The following is a 14,796-nucleotide window of genomic DNA, read 5'->3' as shown; positions in this document are numbered from 1 at the left end:
TGAATTTGCATGAGACCAGTGACTGCACTTCAGAGGTGAGACCTGCTCACCTCTGTGCGCGAGACTGGTTACGTTCTAGTACCACCTCGTATTCCACGAATCCTCCCTTTCACCTTTGTCCCCTTCGTTCACATAATAGACGGGAGGGTGGTAGCGGCAGGAAGCGCGATGCTCTCTCCAGAACCCCCGATCAATAAACGTGTAGAATGCGGTGGAAGGATACGTCGAGAAACAGTGGAAAACACGAACAATAACCATTAAACAAATGGAGCAAAAAGAAGAAAATGTTCTTCCCGCCCACGTGAAATTTTGTTGAATCGCTTTTACTCGCCTGTGACGTCGTTTACCTTTAACATTTCACTTCAGTTGGGAGTTTACAATTGATCCAGAGGAGCCGACATTCAATGGGGGTGAGAGGGGCATATTCATTAAGCATGAGTGAGGGATAAAGAGGAATTGAGGAAGATGATGATAATTTATTCGAAGCGAGGCAAGCCGCCGGCTATAAATTATTGTCGACTGATGAAAGCCTGGTAAAAGACCTAGCGGGATAAACTAACAAAGGATTATATCAAGCTTCTCTCTTTGGATCTCAACTCAACACTCTCAACAGCTTTATGGATAAGCTTCACTTGACTATATTTCCCTAAAAGATAAAAACGAAACGAATGTTTTTGTAAAAAATTTGCACCAAGGAGAAGTTTTCTTTCATTATTCCTGTAAACGAGGACTACTTTTGTTTAAAGTCATACGGTGTTTAAGAAATTTTGAAACAAGTGGGAAATTGCTTTCGTTACAACATAGTCAATACATTTTTGCTAATAAATTAGTAATTTTCTTTTGAATATAATTGATGTATAATATATGACTATGTATTTTGACGATGTATTTTGAATTGAATTCAACATTGCTCCAACGTTAGAAATTTTGATCTTTCTCAAACTATGGGTTTTAAAATAATTTTCTTTCAACAACAGTTGATGGAAATAAATCCCATGATCAAACTCAGTCATAATGGCATTGGGAAGAATATTGTAAATCACAATTGAATTCATTTAAACAATAAAAATAGCATATTCGAATTTCTGAGGCCAACATTAGTTTTTCTGACACACAAAATTGGAAATTTCGGATTTACCGAATACAATATGCTTCCATCCGGAAGCACAAATACACAAATAAAAAAAAAACCCAAGTGTGGGAACATGGAATCGATAGTCATAGTGGACGATCACATTGATGTAAGACGAAAGCATTGAAGAAGAGTTCTTTGTGGAATAAACAATCAGTAGAGGCAGGACCAACGTCTTTAGCGCATATCAGGACATGACGCATTAAATTAATATTACACAGTTGATTATTGTTCTCACTCGGATTTCAGCCAATCAGAGCGCAGTATTTGAGGCTGTCAAATAGTTTTATTTCGGAAATTTCTAAAAAATTTCCGACGAAAATTCACTAGTAGCTTTTCAATTATTTCTCATCTTTCAACGCATTTCACGTTTAATATTCTGTGTGAAAGATAAACAAAAAAGTGGGTTGTAAATGTATGGTTGTAAATGTATAAATGTATCCGCATGATGTTCACTGCACTCTACTTGACCGAAATCCGAGTGGAAAAATAATCCGGCAAATACCACTCGTGCTTCAAAATTAATCGGATATTTTCCTCAAGCTTTCCTGCCTAGGAACGATTGTGTCAAATTGTGCAGGTACCCTTCGTAAAATGAGGAAGATCCGCCACCCAGACAATCCTCTCCACAACCCTTCCAATACCCTACTTTACGAACGTACCAAAATAGAATCTATCGTTGACAGGCTCTAAAAACTGACAACGAATTTTGCCCTTAATAAACTGGACCATATTGTTGACCGCTGCCACAAGCGCAACCCCAATAGAAGATCCCGGTATAAATATCCCCCACACACCCTGTTTGAGGACCTACAGGCCGTCAGAAGAGAAGAGTATGGCTCAAACTCCTGGGGAGGTCTAGCACATCTCCAAGGTCAAGACCAGTAGCAAAAGTTCTCTATTTCCTTCGCCTCTTTATCACTGCATCTCTTACAATGTATACCATTTCCGCCTCACTCATAAACCCTGTATCAATCATTATCTACTGTTCAAAAAAAAAAAAAACACTCATATATCAACGTACTCAATTAATATTATATATGCAGTTTGAAAAAGAAATTATATGAAAAATGTATTCACTAGCTGAAGGCCCTCGGGCAATGGCCTGTTGCGAGCTTGTTCGCAACAAATTCCTTTAAAAATTAAATTAAAAAAATGTGCAGGTTTAAAATCACAAGTGCAAAGCACGAGGCAACAAACGAAGCTATCGGAAAATATCCGATAATTTTGAAGCACTAGTGGTATTACTACTGAAAATTTCTGCGCCATTTCTATTAACGTAGTCAGTTAGTCCTAATTGGTTAAGAATCGTTTCCTATTAACAGTGTACTTAACAACGCTCGGCCAGTTTTGTACAGTTGGAGTCAAAATTTTTCCTTAGCCTATACACTACCGCGTATCTCGATGGCCGTTGAAAAACAGTATGCTTTCTACGTGTTCCGTTTCCTCTGAAGCTTCGTTTTGCGAATGGAGACTGGCAGACGGTTCAAACGGACAGTCAGGTAAACCAGCCTTTAGAACAAAAGCTACGTGAACGACCCGGCTCTGAAATTTTTGTTGGCGAACGAGAGTGAACAAGAGTGTTGGTGGCGCCGGAACAACACTCTTCAAGTTCGGGCGTATTCGTTTCGTTTTGTTTAGGTGTACCCCTCTGTGTGCTAGTCTTAATGCGGATGGAGAAGGCATGGTGAAACAGGAAAGATAAAGGAAGAGGGAAAGAAACGGGGGAGCGCATGCGTCGGGCTTTTTTCCTCTTTTCTTCGCGACCGAATCGGCGATTGAGGCTGCGCCGTGAAGCTCAGTTACCTCCTGCAGGTGTTCTGGAGCTCGTCAAATCAAACGTACGTCCACCATCCACTGGGTTATCTGCATTGTACCTTTCGGGAGTGGAGAGAGATAAATTTGATTGCTTAAGCAACCGTGCACTTGTGAGTGTTCATTTTCATTCGAGGATTCTGGTGAAGACCAATCGATATTTATTCGATATATCGAAAGAAGGGAAGGTAATCGCTTGTTGTGGTGTTTTTATAGGGTATCGTAACTTAATTTGGAAAGGTCAAGGAGGAATTAAAATAAACGGATGATCATGGGGAAGAGCAACATTTTCTGTACGCTCCTCATCGTTGGGATTCTGGAGATGAATGGAGGGGTTGAGGCCTGGGGTAGACTCTTCAATCGCTTCACACCGGAAATGCTGTCGAATCTTGGGTATGGCGGACAGGGGGGGTACAGACCCAGTTCGCTTCAGGTAATTCATTCAATCGTTTGATCGCTATTGACGTAGGTTTCATGTTGTGCAACAGTATGTGATGTTCTGTCAATCGCATGCTTATATGACGTAATGCAATATTGATCCAGCGTCCTCTGGTCGGTAATTACGGCAACGATTTCGGCGAGGCACTGCAGTTTGCCGGCGATGATGATTCCTGCGATCACAGGCCCTGCGGACGCAATGAATACTGCTGTCCGGGACAAATATGCCTGGCGAATGATGCTGATGGCGGTGAGGATTATTCAATCACTTTGGGAGGGATTATTTCAGTTTTTTCGGAATTGATCGACTTTAGGATTATTTGGGCACTTTGCTACGTAGAGATTAATCTAAATTTTAGTTGGAATTGAATTTGAGATTCAATTGACCAGCCAAGGGGCTTGTCACTCCTCAATCGGGTGGCTCAAAGATTTTCAGAATGGAATGATTTCCTGTGATTTCTGGAATGATTTCTGGGATTTCTCAATACGAATTGAAAAGCATGATTTCTTTTGATTTTTCGTGATTTCAATGATTTCTAGTAGATTTTGATGATTTATTGATTTCAAGAAATCACTCAAAAAATCATGATTTCGGGACTAAAGTGGGGCATCTGTACAATTCGGGAAACCAAAGAGTTTAGGAGGACCTTATGAATGTGATAGTAAGAATCAAATGGCATGTGCATAAGAAGGTCATGAGAGTCAGGCGGGATCATATGAGTGAGTTCGAATAAAAAATTTGGGTTTCACTTGCATCGATGATTTCTAATTATACGAAGACAAATGTTCAGTAAAAATTACGGAACTCACAATTCTCTCACCGATTACGGAATCGACTCAGAAAATTGAAGTGACGGTATCGTAATTTTTCACAGGAGACTCAGAAAAAAATTATGGAACGCTCCGGAAAAATTCCGTGGCAGCTACGTAAAATTTCCTACAACCACATTTCCCTCCGGAATTACGGAAAAGATACGTAATTTTTATTGAATATTTTTCTCCGTGTATTTCTGAAATCACCTGATTTCTTTATGATTTCTACTGATTTCCGATGATTTCCAGAAGTCATTAGAAATCACTAGCGGAAATGGAAATCACTTGATTTTCAGTGATTTCTTCCTTGATTTCCAATCAAGTGGTCCAGTGATTTCCTAAGTGACCAGCCCCTCGGTGCCAGCCCTCAGTGTCGGAAAAAATGGAATTTCATTTCATAATAATTTATAATGACGAGACATTAAACTCAATTTATAGACGAGAACCAATGAAATTTCAACTTTTGAGCTGCGAAAAGACAAGAATTCCCCAACTTGAGTACCAATTTACGCTAAATTTTCAATTAATAAAAAATTCAAGAACACATTTATCTGAATTATTTTGATTTGCATTTTTGAAAATGTTAATATAAATCAAAAAAAGGTTTTAATTCAAACTTTTTTACTTTTTCTGATTTTTATTATTTTTATGGAATAATTGAACAGAAATTCATACTTTCCATTAATTTTTTCATCGAATTGTGAATTTTCGATGGCGAAACTTCTTGAAATTTGAATGGAACTGTTACTTGCTAAAAATTTCCAAGAAGTGTTTTAACAATGCTGCCACACACGGAAAAAATTACAGAAAAACCTATCGAATTCGCGTTGTTTTTCAATAAAAATGTCCGATAGAAAATATGTCGTAGAGAAAATCAATGGAATTGGCTTTTTCTATACAACTTATACTATTGAGATGTTTCCTATAAACATTTTTCGGCTCAAAATTTCAAAGTTGCTTGTGTGATTTTTTTAATGAAAAGGAAAAAAAAGTAGCGTGAGAAAACTTTTGACTGGGGGGGGTGCGTTGTCCGTCGCTAGCTGCGCTCGCTCCCGAAAGTTTCATTGTCACACCTTAAATCACATTAAAGCTTCCCGATTTGCCGATTCCACGTAGGAATATCTTCTTCCTTCTTATTAAAAAATAAGCAGAGGTTCGAGCCTACCCAGCAGAAGGCGTGTGACCGTTACTTTTTCTGTGAAGTGGGATAGGGTGTGCGGGTACCGCCCACCTAAGGGGAAATGCCAGTTTTATATTTTATATTTCAACTTGAATATAAAAAACGTATTTGTGAGACTTCTTTAACTATTTAACTCGTTATTCTCGAAGTGTAGACGCCTAATTCTCCTTAGAATCCACAAAATTGATTGAAAATAAAAGAGAGAGCTTATTGAGCGGTACTACCCGCCGTCGGGTAATACCGCTCGGCACGATTCCAATGCCGTTCATAGGGTTTTGCGTGTATCGCTTGCACCGCAACCTAACCTGTACTCGAATGCTGTCGAGCAACTACGTGGCCGATCCTATGAGCGGTATTACCGGCTCCGCTCGGCGTCAACAAAATTGTTGATAATTATTGACATGAGTGGAGTTTTGAGATCGAATTGGTCTCAAATTACGCGTGAAAGTACCACGAATCGAGTAACCACAGTTTAATATGAGAATTCAGCGTTTGAAACTATCAAAAACCTTAAGTACAAGTCCACAAATTTTGCACTGTAAAGACCTCAAAACTTCGTTACGTGTTTTTTCATGTTTAACGTGCCAAATAAAGTGAAATTTTTCCGACAATCACACCCTATCATCAAATTCTTCATGATCAGGAACAGAAAGAAATTTTCAAGTTGATGGTTGTTCAGAAAATCGGGTGAACGGTATTACCCGCTGAGCGGTACAGGCACACCCTCCCCTAGTCTTGTTCTTGTTCTTATTTCAACCAATTCCATTGATGGTAAGCTTCCGCATGGATCCATCATAATGTCCCTGTCCTTGTGATAGACATAGAATGATATTCAATCTTTGAATGAAATAGATTGGTACGTAAGATCGTATAAAAGAATCGCTCAATCGAATCAACTAATATCAAATCAGCAGTAAGTTACGCGAGAAATCGTGAATCATCTTTCTGGAGACATACATATTTACGCACAAACATACAGACATGTTCCTGAAAATGAGATTAGAGACCTTGAAATGCCAATATTTGATGAAAAATCGAGATTTGATTTTCGGGATTATTACAATAACATCCCTTATCGGGAACCTAAAAATTATTGTCGAGGAATCCCTATCGGGAACTGGTAGACGGGCGGAGCTAACGACCTTGAGATAGCACTTTACATATAAGTTTACCTAATAAATTTCACTTGATACAACTTGAATAAAATTTATCTTATTTTGAAGCTCAAAAAAACAGTCTGAGAATGATTTATAATTTTTTGAATTTCACTCTGTCAATCTCGAGTTATTGACTTTTGAAGTTATTGACTTTTGACTAATGACATAAATAAGTTTTTCCGTGCTAACCGTCATTTTTCCTCGTGCGTAGCACTGGCCCTGAAATATATTATTGCGTCATGTCTGGATGGAAAATTCGATTTTCCTCCCCCAATAACGGGAGGAAAGTGGCTTATTTCATTTCTCGGATATTTGTGGTTTTTGATGATTCTCGGAATGACATAAGCCACGTTTCTCTCTGAATTTATGAAGAAAAATCGAACTATATCGTGCAGTTGGTTCCATGACTATTAATCTCATGAACAATTATTCATCTCACCTAGACAACTCATCACACAGACAATTCATCACATAGACAACTCATCACACAGACAACTCAATAAGAACAATGACAAAAACAAATTAGTATCAATATTATAATTAGTATAAATTCAATCAATTTCACAGAATTCATTTTTATTAATAGAAATTATTACATGAAAATTCACATTTCATTAACTTCACTTTTCATTATAGTTCAATATTTTAAATTTGGTACATGCCAATTCAATTTTCATAAACTTCACCGGATTAGCTCTCACCTTCGGCATGCGGTGTTGTGGTCAAGTATTTGATTGAATAGATTTTATTTCAATACAAATATATATTGAGTTGTCTGTATGGAGATTTGTCTGTGCGATGAGTGGTCTATGTGATGAATTGTCAAGATGAATTGTTCATGAGATTAATAGTTCTGTTACCGTGCAGTTATGACGAACAATAGTATGTACACGCAGGAAGGAAAACAGGACATCAAAACCCGTGAGTTTACTACCTTTGGCTTCGCTTCAGTCAGTAATCCACACGCGGGTTGGAATGTCCTGTTTTCCTCTCTTGGTGCACAATCAACTATTTTCACACACCTGCACGCAAAGTTCGTACTTTGTTCCCTAATAAGCGGGAAAAAAGTGAATCAAAAACCAGAACACGCAAAATCCTGGTGCGTTCCTTTTTTTACATTAAACATTAAAGAAGGGAATTTATATAGCGTTTCACATCTTTGTGACGCCATCGGAAATGATTGGATGAGATTTGGATACTTTCCTCTCTAGGGTGGAAACTTGCTCCCTCGGGCGGAAAAGACAGATTACTTCCCTTCCTTGAGAACAAGTTTTCACCCTTGGCTGAAAGTATTCACTGACCTCCTGCTGATCAGAAAGCAAAATACAAATTTTCCTTTGCACACGACGAGAAATATTCAATAAAAGTTACGTATCTTTTCCGTAATTATGGAGTGAAATGTGGTTGTACGAAATTTTACGGAACTGGCACGGAATTTTTCCAGAGCGTTCCGTAATTTTTATCTGAATCTCCAGTGAAAAATTACGATACCGTCACTTAAATTTTCTGAGTCCATTCCGTAATCGGTAATTTTACTGAACATTTCTCTCCGTGCAGCCGTGTTAAAAAATAGCGTGTGCACTCAGGGCGGTGAAAACATGACTTTCCACACTTGGTGCACTATATACGTTTTTTAATAGAAGAAGTTGTATAAAATGATCACATTCTCCTGATTTATTCAATAAATTAGTTACTATCGGTGGGATTAAAATATGACGTCACCCGATTGGGGGAAGGGGGTCTGTAGTTCGTGACGCTTTGCGTGGAAAGGGCGGAGGGGATTGCTTAGGTAATAGTGATGTTACACCATATTTTTTTCCATTTTCAATCGATGACAGCACAAATGCAATATTATTTGCGTCCCCTTTCGCACGAAAAACCGAGGTTTCTCCAGTTCTTCAAACTATCCCAAAGATTTTTAAAGGGGAATTTCAAAATGCTCTGATGGCAACAATTTATTAAGTTACGGGACGTTTAATGAGCATCGCATACAGATTGAATTTTTCAATTTAATTCGATTTTATCAACAAATTGAAAAAATCGCGATAACGAGGGGAGAGACAGTCATATAAGTCCAAAAAACGTATGACGTAATATTTGAATGGCATCTATTGGATATATTCTTTGAAAGAACCCGCAGTAAAGCTGCAGAATTTTTCAATAGAATCGGTTAAAAATTCATAGAAGTTCACCAGAATTTCCGGTTTTAATCGAGGAGACGGGACACAATTTTTTTAATCGTTATTTTACATCAAGACTTTAAATGGTTAGATCGCACCATTCTACCCGGCCGGGATTTGAACTCGGAACCTTTCGCATGTGAAACAACCAATTTACCTACTGAGCCAAGCCGCCGGGACATACAAATTTATTGAAATTAACCTTTTAAAAGGTAGCCCTCTAAGTATACTGGAACTGAATTTTTTAGTGAATTAACTAGTTTCAAAGAAAAATTTCGCCTATGGAGAATTTAATTAAAATTTTTAATCAAATTCTTCACCCCAAACTCTGCAATCTATCTCACTAAAAACGGGAACTTATATAGCGTTTCACATCTTGTCACATCACAGAATATTATACGGAGAGAAAAGTTGGATAAAAATTACCAACGAAAATCGTGGCACATTTTACTGTACGAAAGGTAGTCGTGGAGTGAAATTTAATTCAGTGAAAAAATACCTGTTTGTGGAGGATACTGTACGATTCGTTCGGTAAAATAAAACATCTACGAATGCGAATATTATCTTCGTGTACAGTAAAATTTCCCACACCGGTAGGCTATTTATTTTCTTGTACCCATCTGAAGGTCATGGGGACGAATGGAAGTGAAGTTTAACCGAACGCGTTCGGTAATAGTATATTACGCAACAAGTGCGGGAAGGCTGCGCCGCCCTCGTGCGTAACCGCTTGCTGCCCGCACGAGTTGCGTGTACTATTTTATACCATAAGTGCGTGCGCGGCTAAAAGGGGTCGGGGGGGCAGAAGGGGGTCCAGGGACGAAGTCCCTGGTGGGGTCGAGGGGCGAGGCCCCCGCGGGGTGCAGGGGCGGAGCCCCTGCTGGGGGGGGCGAAGCCTGAAAGACACTGAAAAACAAAAAAATCAAAATCAAGATCAAAAATTTAAAAAAAGTTCAGACTTGGAAATTGTTTAAAATCAAATTTCTCAATTTAATTGGGTGAAATTTCATCGACAGTCTTGTATTTATCAACCGATTTTTCGGGGATCAAATTATTCCTCACTTCTTGTCCTGATTTCGAAATTTCTGGTGGAAGATTTTCATCATTCCAGTTGTTATTTTCATCATTTTCATCATCCAGACACAGCTTTTTATTTGGCAGAGAACCGACGTTTGCTTCGGTGAGGAATGTCGAATCTCCATCAAATAAATCTCCCGAGAGATCAATCTCCTCGTCACTGTCGGGTATGATGTGGTTGCCCATTTAATTTCACTGCTTTTATATTGAATAAATGAATAAATTTAATGACAGAATATTGAGAGGGTGATGTGGATACCAACAAGTGAGGCAGTGGGCGATGTTATGAGTCGATGCGCGAGTCGATGCGCAATGGATGTGTGGAATCCAACGATGATATTGCAACGACCATTTGCGCATCGATCTGCGCATCGACCCGTGCATTTGCGCATGCCCATGGGTTATGCACGGGATTATACAGATGTGTAGGGTTCCACACATCTACAGTGTGAAACCCGGCACTTTCTGTGCGTCGACACGCAACTGAAACCGGCCGGATTTCATGCACGTATGGTATAAAAAATCATTCTTCGTTGTGAAAAAAAATGTACGCGTTATTGAGAAATCATTTACGTTCACTGAGATAATTTTTGATGGAATGCAAGGTAAATTTTATAGTTTCGGTACAAATTACCCCAACGTTCAGTAAATTTTCCCGGGCCAACGGAGAAAAAGGGGAGATTCCGATCTCCGTGGCGCCTCATCTTGACAATTGATTCTCGTAATATTTTAGGTGAAGAATACGGGAAAAATACGGATAAAATTTTATTTCTAATTATTCTGGAGATACCACACTCATAAATTCCGAAATTACATTACCATTTTCTTCCAATACATCATCACTTTTATCGCTCCAGCACGAAAACCGGAATCAGGCCGAAGAAAAAGTCATGGAAAAAAAGACTGGAAAAAACAATTTTCAGTCAAAAACGCATTCAACTAAGGCAGTATCCCCTTGTGACCCTTGTGATCCTTGTGACTTTCGTGAACCTAGCGACTCCTGTTTTGTAACCCGCCCTTGTAATCCTTTCGATTAACCCTCCCCTTTAGCTCTTCTTCTGTACGAAAATGGATGAAGGTAGAATTTTTTCAATATTTTTCCCGTATTCCTCACCCAAAATACTATACATGAATCAAGTGTCAACCGACGGCGTCACGGAAACCGGAATCCTGCCGAGAAAAATTCACCATTCATCAGAGTACTGAAAATTGAGTTTGCTTCACAATTACACTCTTAAAAATTTCGTCTGAAATTTCCAATACACTTTTTGGAAATTTTTATCGAATTTAACTGCCACTGAAATTTCAGGGAATTTCCTCATGGAAAATTGACAATTTCGTAGAAAAATCAAAGAAAACTGTAAATTGCAGTTCCATTTTTCCCTGAATAGGAAACCAGATTATTTCGATAAATATACTCTTGAATTTTCAGTACAGTGACACTGAATGCGATTTAGGGGGGAAAAAATCATGGAATTACAGATTTCACTGAAAATTCAATACAATTTGGCACTGAATATTCATATTGGATTGGAAATTCTAATAAATTGAGGAATTCTCGTCTTTATGCTGCTTAAAATTCTGGAATTTTACTGAATTTTCAGTGAAACCTGAAATTTCATTACCTTTTCCCCCTAAATCGCATTCAGTGTCACTGTCCTGAAAATTAGTACATGGAGAGAAAAATTCAATAAAAATTACCAGAAAAAAACGTAAACATTACATTTCGAAACGTAAACTGCGAGCGAAGTAAAATTCAATAAAAAGTGTGAGTCGAAACTGAAATTGTACGAATCGCCACGTAAATTCTACGATTTGTTCCGTAAAAATTAACCACCCGTTTGATGACTCGCCGCTGTGGGGACAATAAGTCGTTCCGCAATTTTTCCCCAACGATTAAGAAATTTTGCGGAACGGAACATAGAAATAACTCACTAGCTTCATAAAAATTGTTGACCGTTCAAGAATTTTTGATTTTGGAGCATAATAAGTCGGGAAGTTTCTGCAGGATTTTACTTCTTCAGCAAAAATTACGTGACAATTTCGTACTTTCCTCGGTGATAAACCCGAAAATTCAATGAACGCTTCAGATTTCTTTTCTCCCATTCCTATAAAAATTGCCGGAAAACGATTTCTCATTGCGGATTACGTGAATTGTTCCATAATGTTTACTGAATATTTCTCTCCGTGTAATCAATGTCGAAATTTCATTTTTTTCCAACAGCGTACTTGACTTATTCAATAATTTTTCTCTAAATTCTTTCTCCATGTATTGGATAGGATTTTAGGATAAGTAGGAGGAGAACCAAGATCGTTCTCGACATTAGTTTACAAGAAAAATCTACTGAAAAAACAGATAGTCTTGGAGACTTATGCACACCAAATCTTCAATCATTCCTTTTGTCCGAGTTCTGCGAAAGAAAGAATGATTTTATTATTTTAAAAAGCCCCTTTCTTTTCTTTTAAATAGGCCCTGAAGGCACTTGCTTCTACTTCCGAGGTTTGAAACAGGGTGAGCTCTGTGTGAGAGATAATGATTGTGAGTCGGGGCTCATGTGTGGTGACGTCCCCGGTGGCGACACAAGGTCCTGTCAGCCTCCGGTGACATCCAACAAGCAGTACAGTGAGTTTCCCCATTAAGAATGACCTTTATCTTTGACACGAAAATTCTTCGAAAACGGTGGAAATTTTTAATCCGGGAACAATTACAATCCCCAGGTGAGGAGTGCCTCATGTCGAGGGAATGCGACATCAGCAGGGGTCTCTGTTGTCAGATTCAGCGTCGCCATCGTCAGACTACGAGGAAAATCTGCTCTTACTTCAAGGATCCACTGGTCTGCATCGGACCGGTTGCAACTGATCAAATAAAATCTATTGTTCAGTACACATCCGGTGAGAAGCGAATCACCCAGGGACAGCACAATCGTAATCTCCTCTATAAGCGTGGATTGTTCATCTAAATTCACGATTAACCCCGATCAATTCCACAATACTTAACATATCAGAGATGAAAGTAACGCCGCGAAATTGATTTAATTTCCTCAGCAACTCAGATAAATTAATTTCTCCCAATGTCTTGGTTCACTGACCAAATGAATTGTCCTTAATCGTAACGTAACGTACGTACCAATGAATTTAGAGAAAACAAGAAATACTGCAATGATGACATATAAACCTATGGAATTATGTAAAAGCGGAACGATGAAACGAGTGCAACCGGACAGGTAGTGAACTGGGTCAACAAATTAATGAGACAGATTATTAATAAGAAATGTGGAGTGTGCGGCAGTGTGACTTCCAATTTACTCGATTACTACGACTGAATAATACAAGACATATCAGAGTAGAAGCGATAGAAGGAAAATTTATTCCCTAGAATTATATCCTTTGGCTGTAGCACAAAATTAAAGTGTATTCTTTATGCATATGTAAGGGAATCCAATCCATTTGAGAACACTGTGCTTATTTTTTCCTCTCCCACCGATTCCACTTGAATTTAAGGGGAGACTACTGTGAGTTTTAAAAGTCGTGGGATATTGGAGTGAGATTTCTCATGCATTGACAATCCATTATATATGTCTAAAAATGAATAATTGGTGCAAAGAAAAAAATTGTTCATTGTTTGTTTTCTCCGCAGACGCTTAAAATGTTAAAAATAGTCCAGGGCCTCTGATTTTTGACCTACAGAGGTTTTTTTTTCGAAATTAAAAAAAAAATTGCACAATAACAATTAGGAATTAGTTTTTTTTTAAATTCGACTCTAATTGACACAGCTAATTTCGTTTTCTTTAATGTAAAAATTTGCGCCATTCATATAAAATAGCTAAAAAAATTAACCTTAAAATATTAAAACTCTATTCTCAATTATTCAGAAATATTTTTCGGGCTATTTTACATGAATGGTGCAATTTTTTATTAAAATAATAACGAAATTATCTGTGTAAGGGCTGAATGAAAAAAAAAAAATCGTAATTGTTATCGCACATTTTTCCAAAAATTTTGAAAAAAAAACTATCTCAAAAATTGGAGGCCCAGGACTATTTTTTAACATTTTAAGCGTTTGCGGGCTAAATGAACAATAAACTATTAGTTTCTTTGACTAATTATTCGTTTTTACACATACATAATCGATCGTCAATGTATGAGATATCTCATTCCAATAGCCCACGACTTTTAAAACCCAAAGTAGTCTCCCCTTAAGAAACATGGATTTAGAGTAATTTTTTATTCATTTCTGTAGAGAGAGATATGATTTTTCAATGCATCAATGCATCGTGATTAATAAACGTACAAGAAGAAAAAATATAAAAAAAAACATCATGTGATCGCCGAAATGCATCGAGAGGAGAGTTTTAAAACTGTGAATGTTAATGCAAGTATATTCTATGGTTAAAATTATATTTTTATCTTCTACCCGATACTTAAGCTATAACGTAAACTATACACATGATATATATTTGCATAGTATTCATATACTTTTTGCCCTCGAGATGAGAGTGAGGCATTACAAAATAATATACGTGCTACTTGTAAAATGTGAAACAAAGAATACATATCGATTGATTAAAAGTATGGGGAGATGTGAGCGAGCGTTGGATGATCGAAATTGATAATTCTATCGAGATATCTTCGTGTCCGCGCCCCTTGGCCTATATAAGGATGGAATTGTATTTGTCTCAGTCACCCCTTCCATTCCATGTGGCAACGTGTGATTATGGGGAACGGGGTGATTCAGACGGACACGATATCCGGGGAAAACATATCATAGATCGTAAGAGTCTACTTATAAGAAAGATATTAAAAAATGAAAAAAAAAACAATATTTTGAAACAATTTTTGATTATTTTATCGAGAATCAAATTATCACGTGGAAGTTCAATTAGTTGTTTTCTATTTTTTGAATCATTCCTAGTGGTAATTGAATGTCAATTGGTAGTTGATTTTCCATGTCTTCTTAATTGTACTATGATGATTAAGGTAATGTCAAAATTTATAGCCATTAGGCTG

The 14,796-nt window shown here is 37.7% G+C and overlaps 1 protein-coding gene across 1 annotated transcript; it reads left to right on the top strand.

The window, feature by feature from the left end:
- The first annotated feature begins 2,934 nt into the window (after positions 1-2,934).
- On the top strand, positions 2,935-13,221 carry LOC107044085 (prohormone-3). The gene is made up of 5 exons (XM_015265833.1): positions 2,935-3,060; positions 3,164-3,380; positions 3,491-3,635; positions 12,260-12,412; positions 12,508-13,221. The coding sequence occupies exons 2-5, from the start codon at positions 3,213-3,215 to the stop codon at positions 12,747-12,749; spliced, it is 708 nt and encodes a 235-aa protein (XP_015121319.1). The 5' UTR covers positions 2,935-3,060; positions 3,164-3,212; the 3' UTR covers positions 12,750-13,221.
- Positions 13,222-14,796: the final 1,575 nt, after the last annotated feature.

This window comes from Diachasma alloeum, unplaced genomic scaffold (assembly GCF_001412515.2).
Source record: "Diachasma alloeum isolate Michigan unplaced genomic scaffold, Dall2.0 Dall_scaffold_00674, whole genome shotgun sequence".
NCBI lineage: Eukaryota > Metazoa > Arthropoda > Insecta > Hymenoptera > Braconidae > Diachasma > Diachasma alloeum.
This window is presented reverse-complemented; position numbering and strand designations above follow the sequence as displayed.

Bases quoted from the DNA above. Each gene is read 5' to 3' on its own strand.
- LOC107044085 (XM_015265833.1), top strand. From the start codon at position 3,213: ATGATCATGGGGAAGAGCAACATTTTCTGTACGCTCCTCATCGTTGGG. The intron at 3,636-12,259 runs GTGAGGATTATT...TCTTTTAAATAG, and splicing joins GGCGAATGATGCTGATGGCG to GCCCTGAAGGCACTTGCTTC. The intron at 12,413-12,507 runs GTGAGTTTCCCC...TACAATCCCCAG, and splicing joins GACATCCAACAAGCAGTACA to GTGAGGAGTGCCTCATGTCG.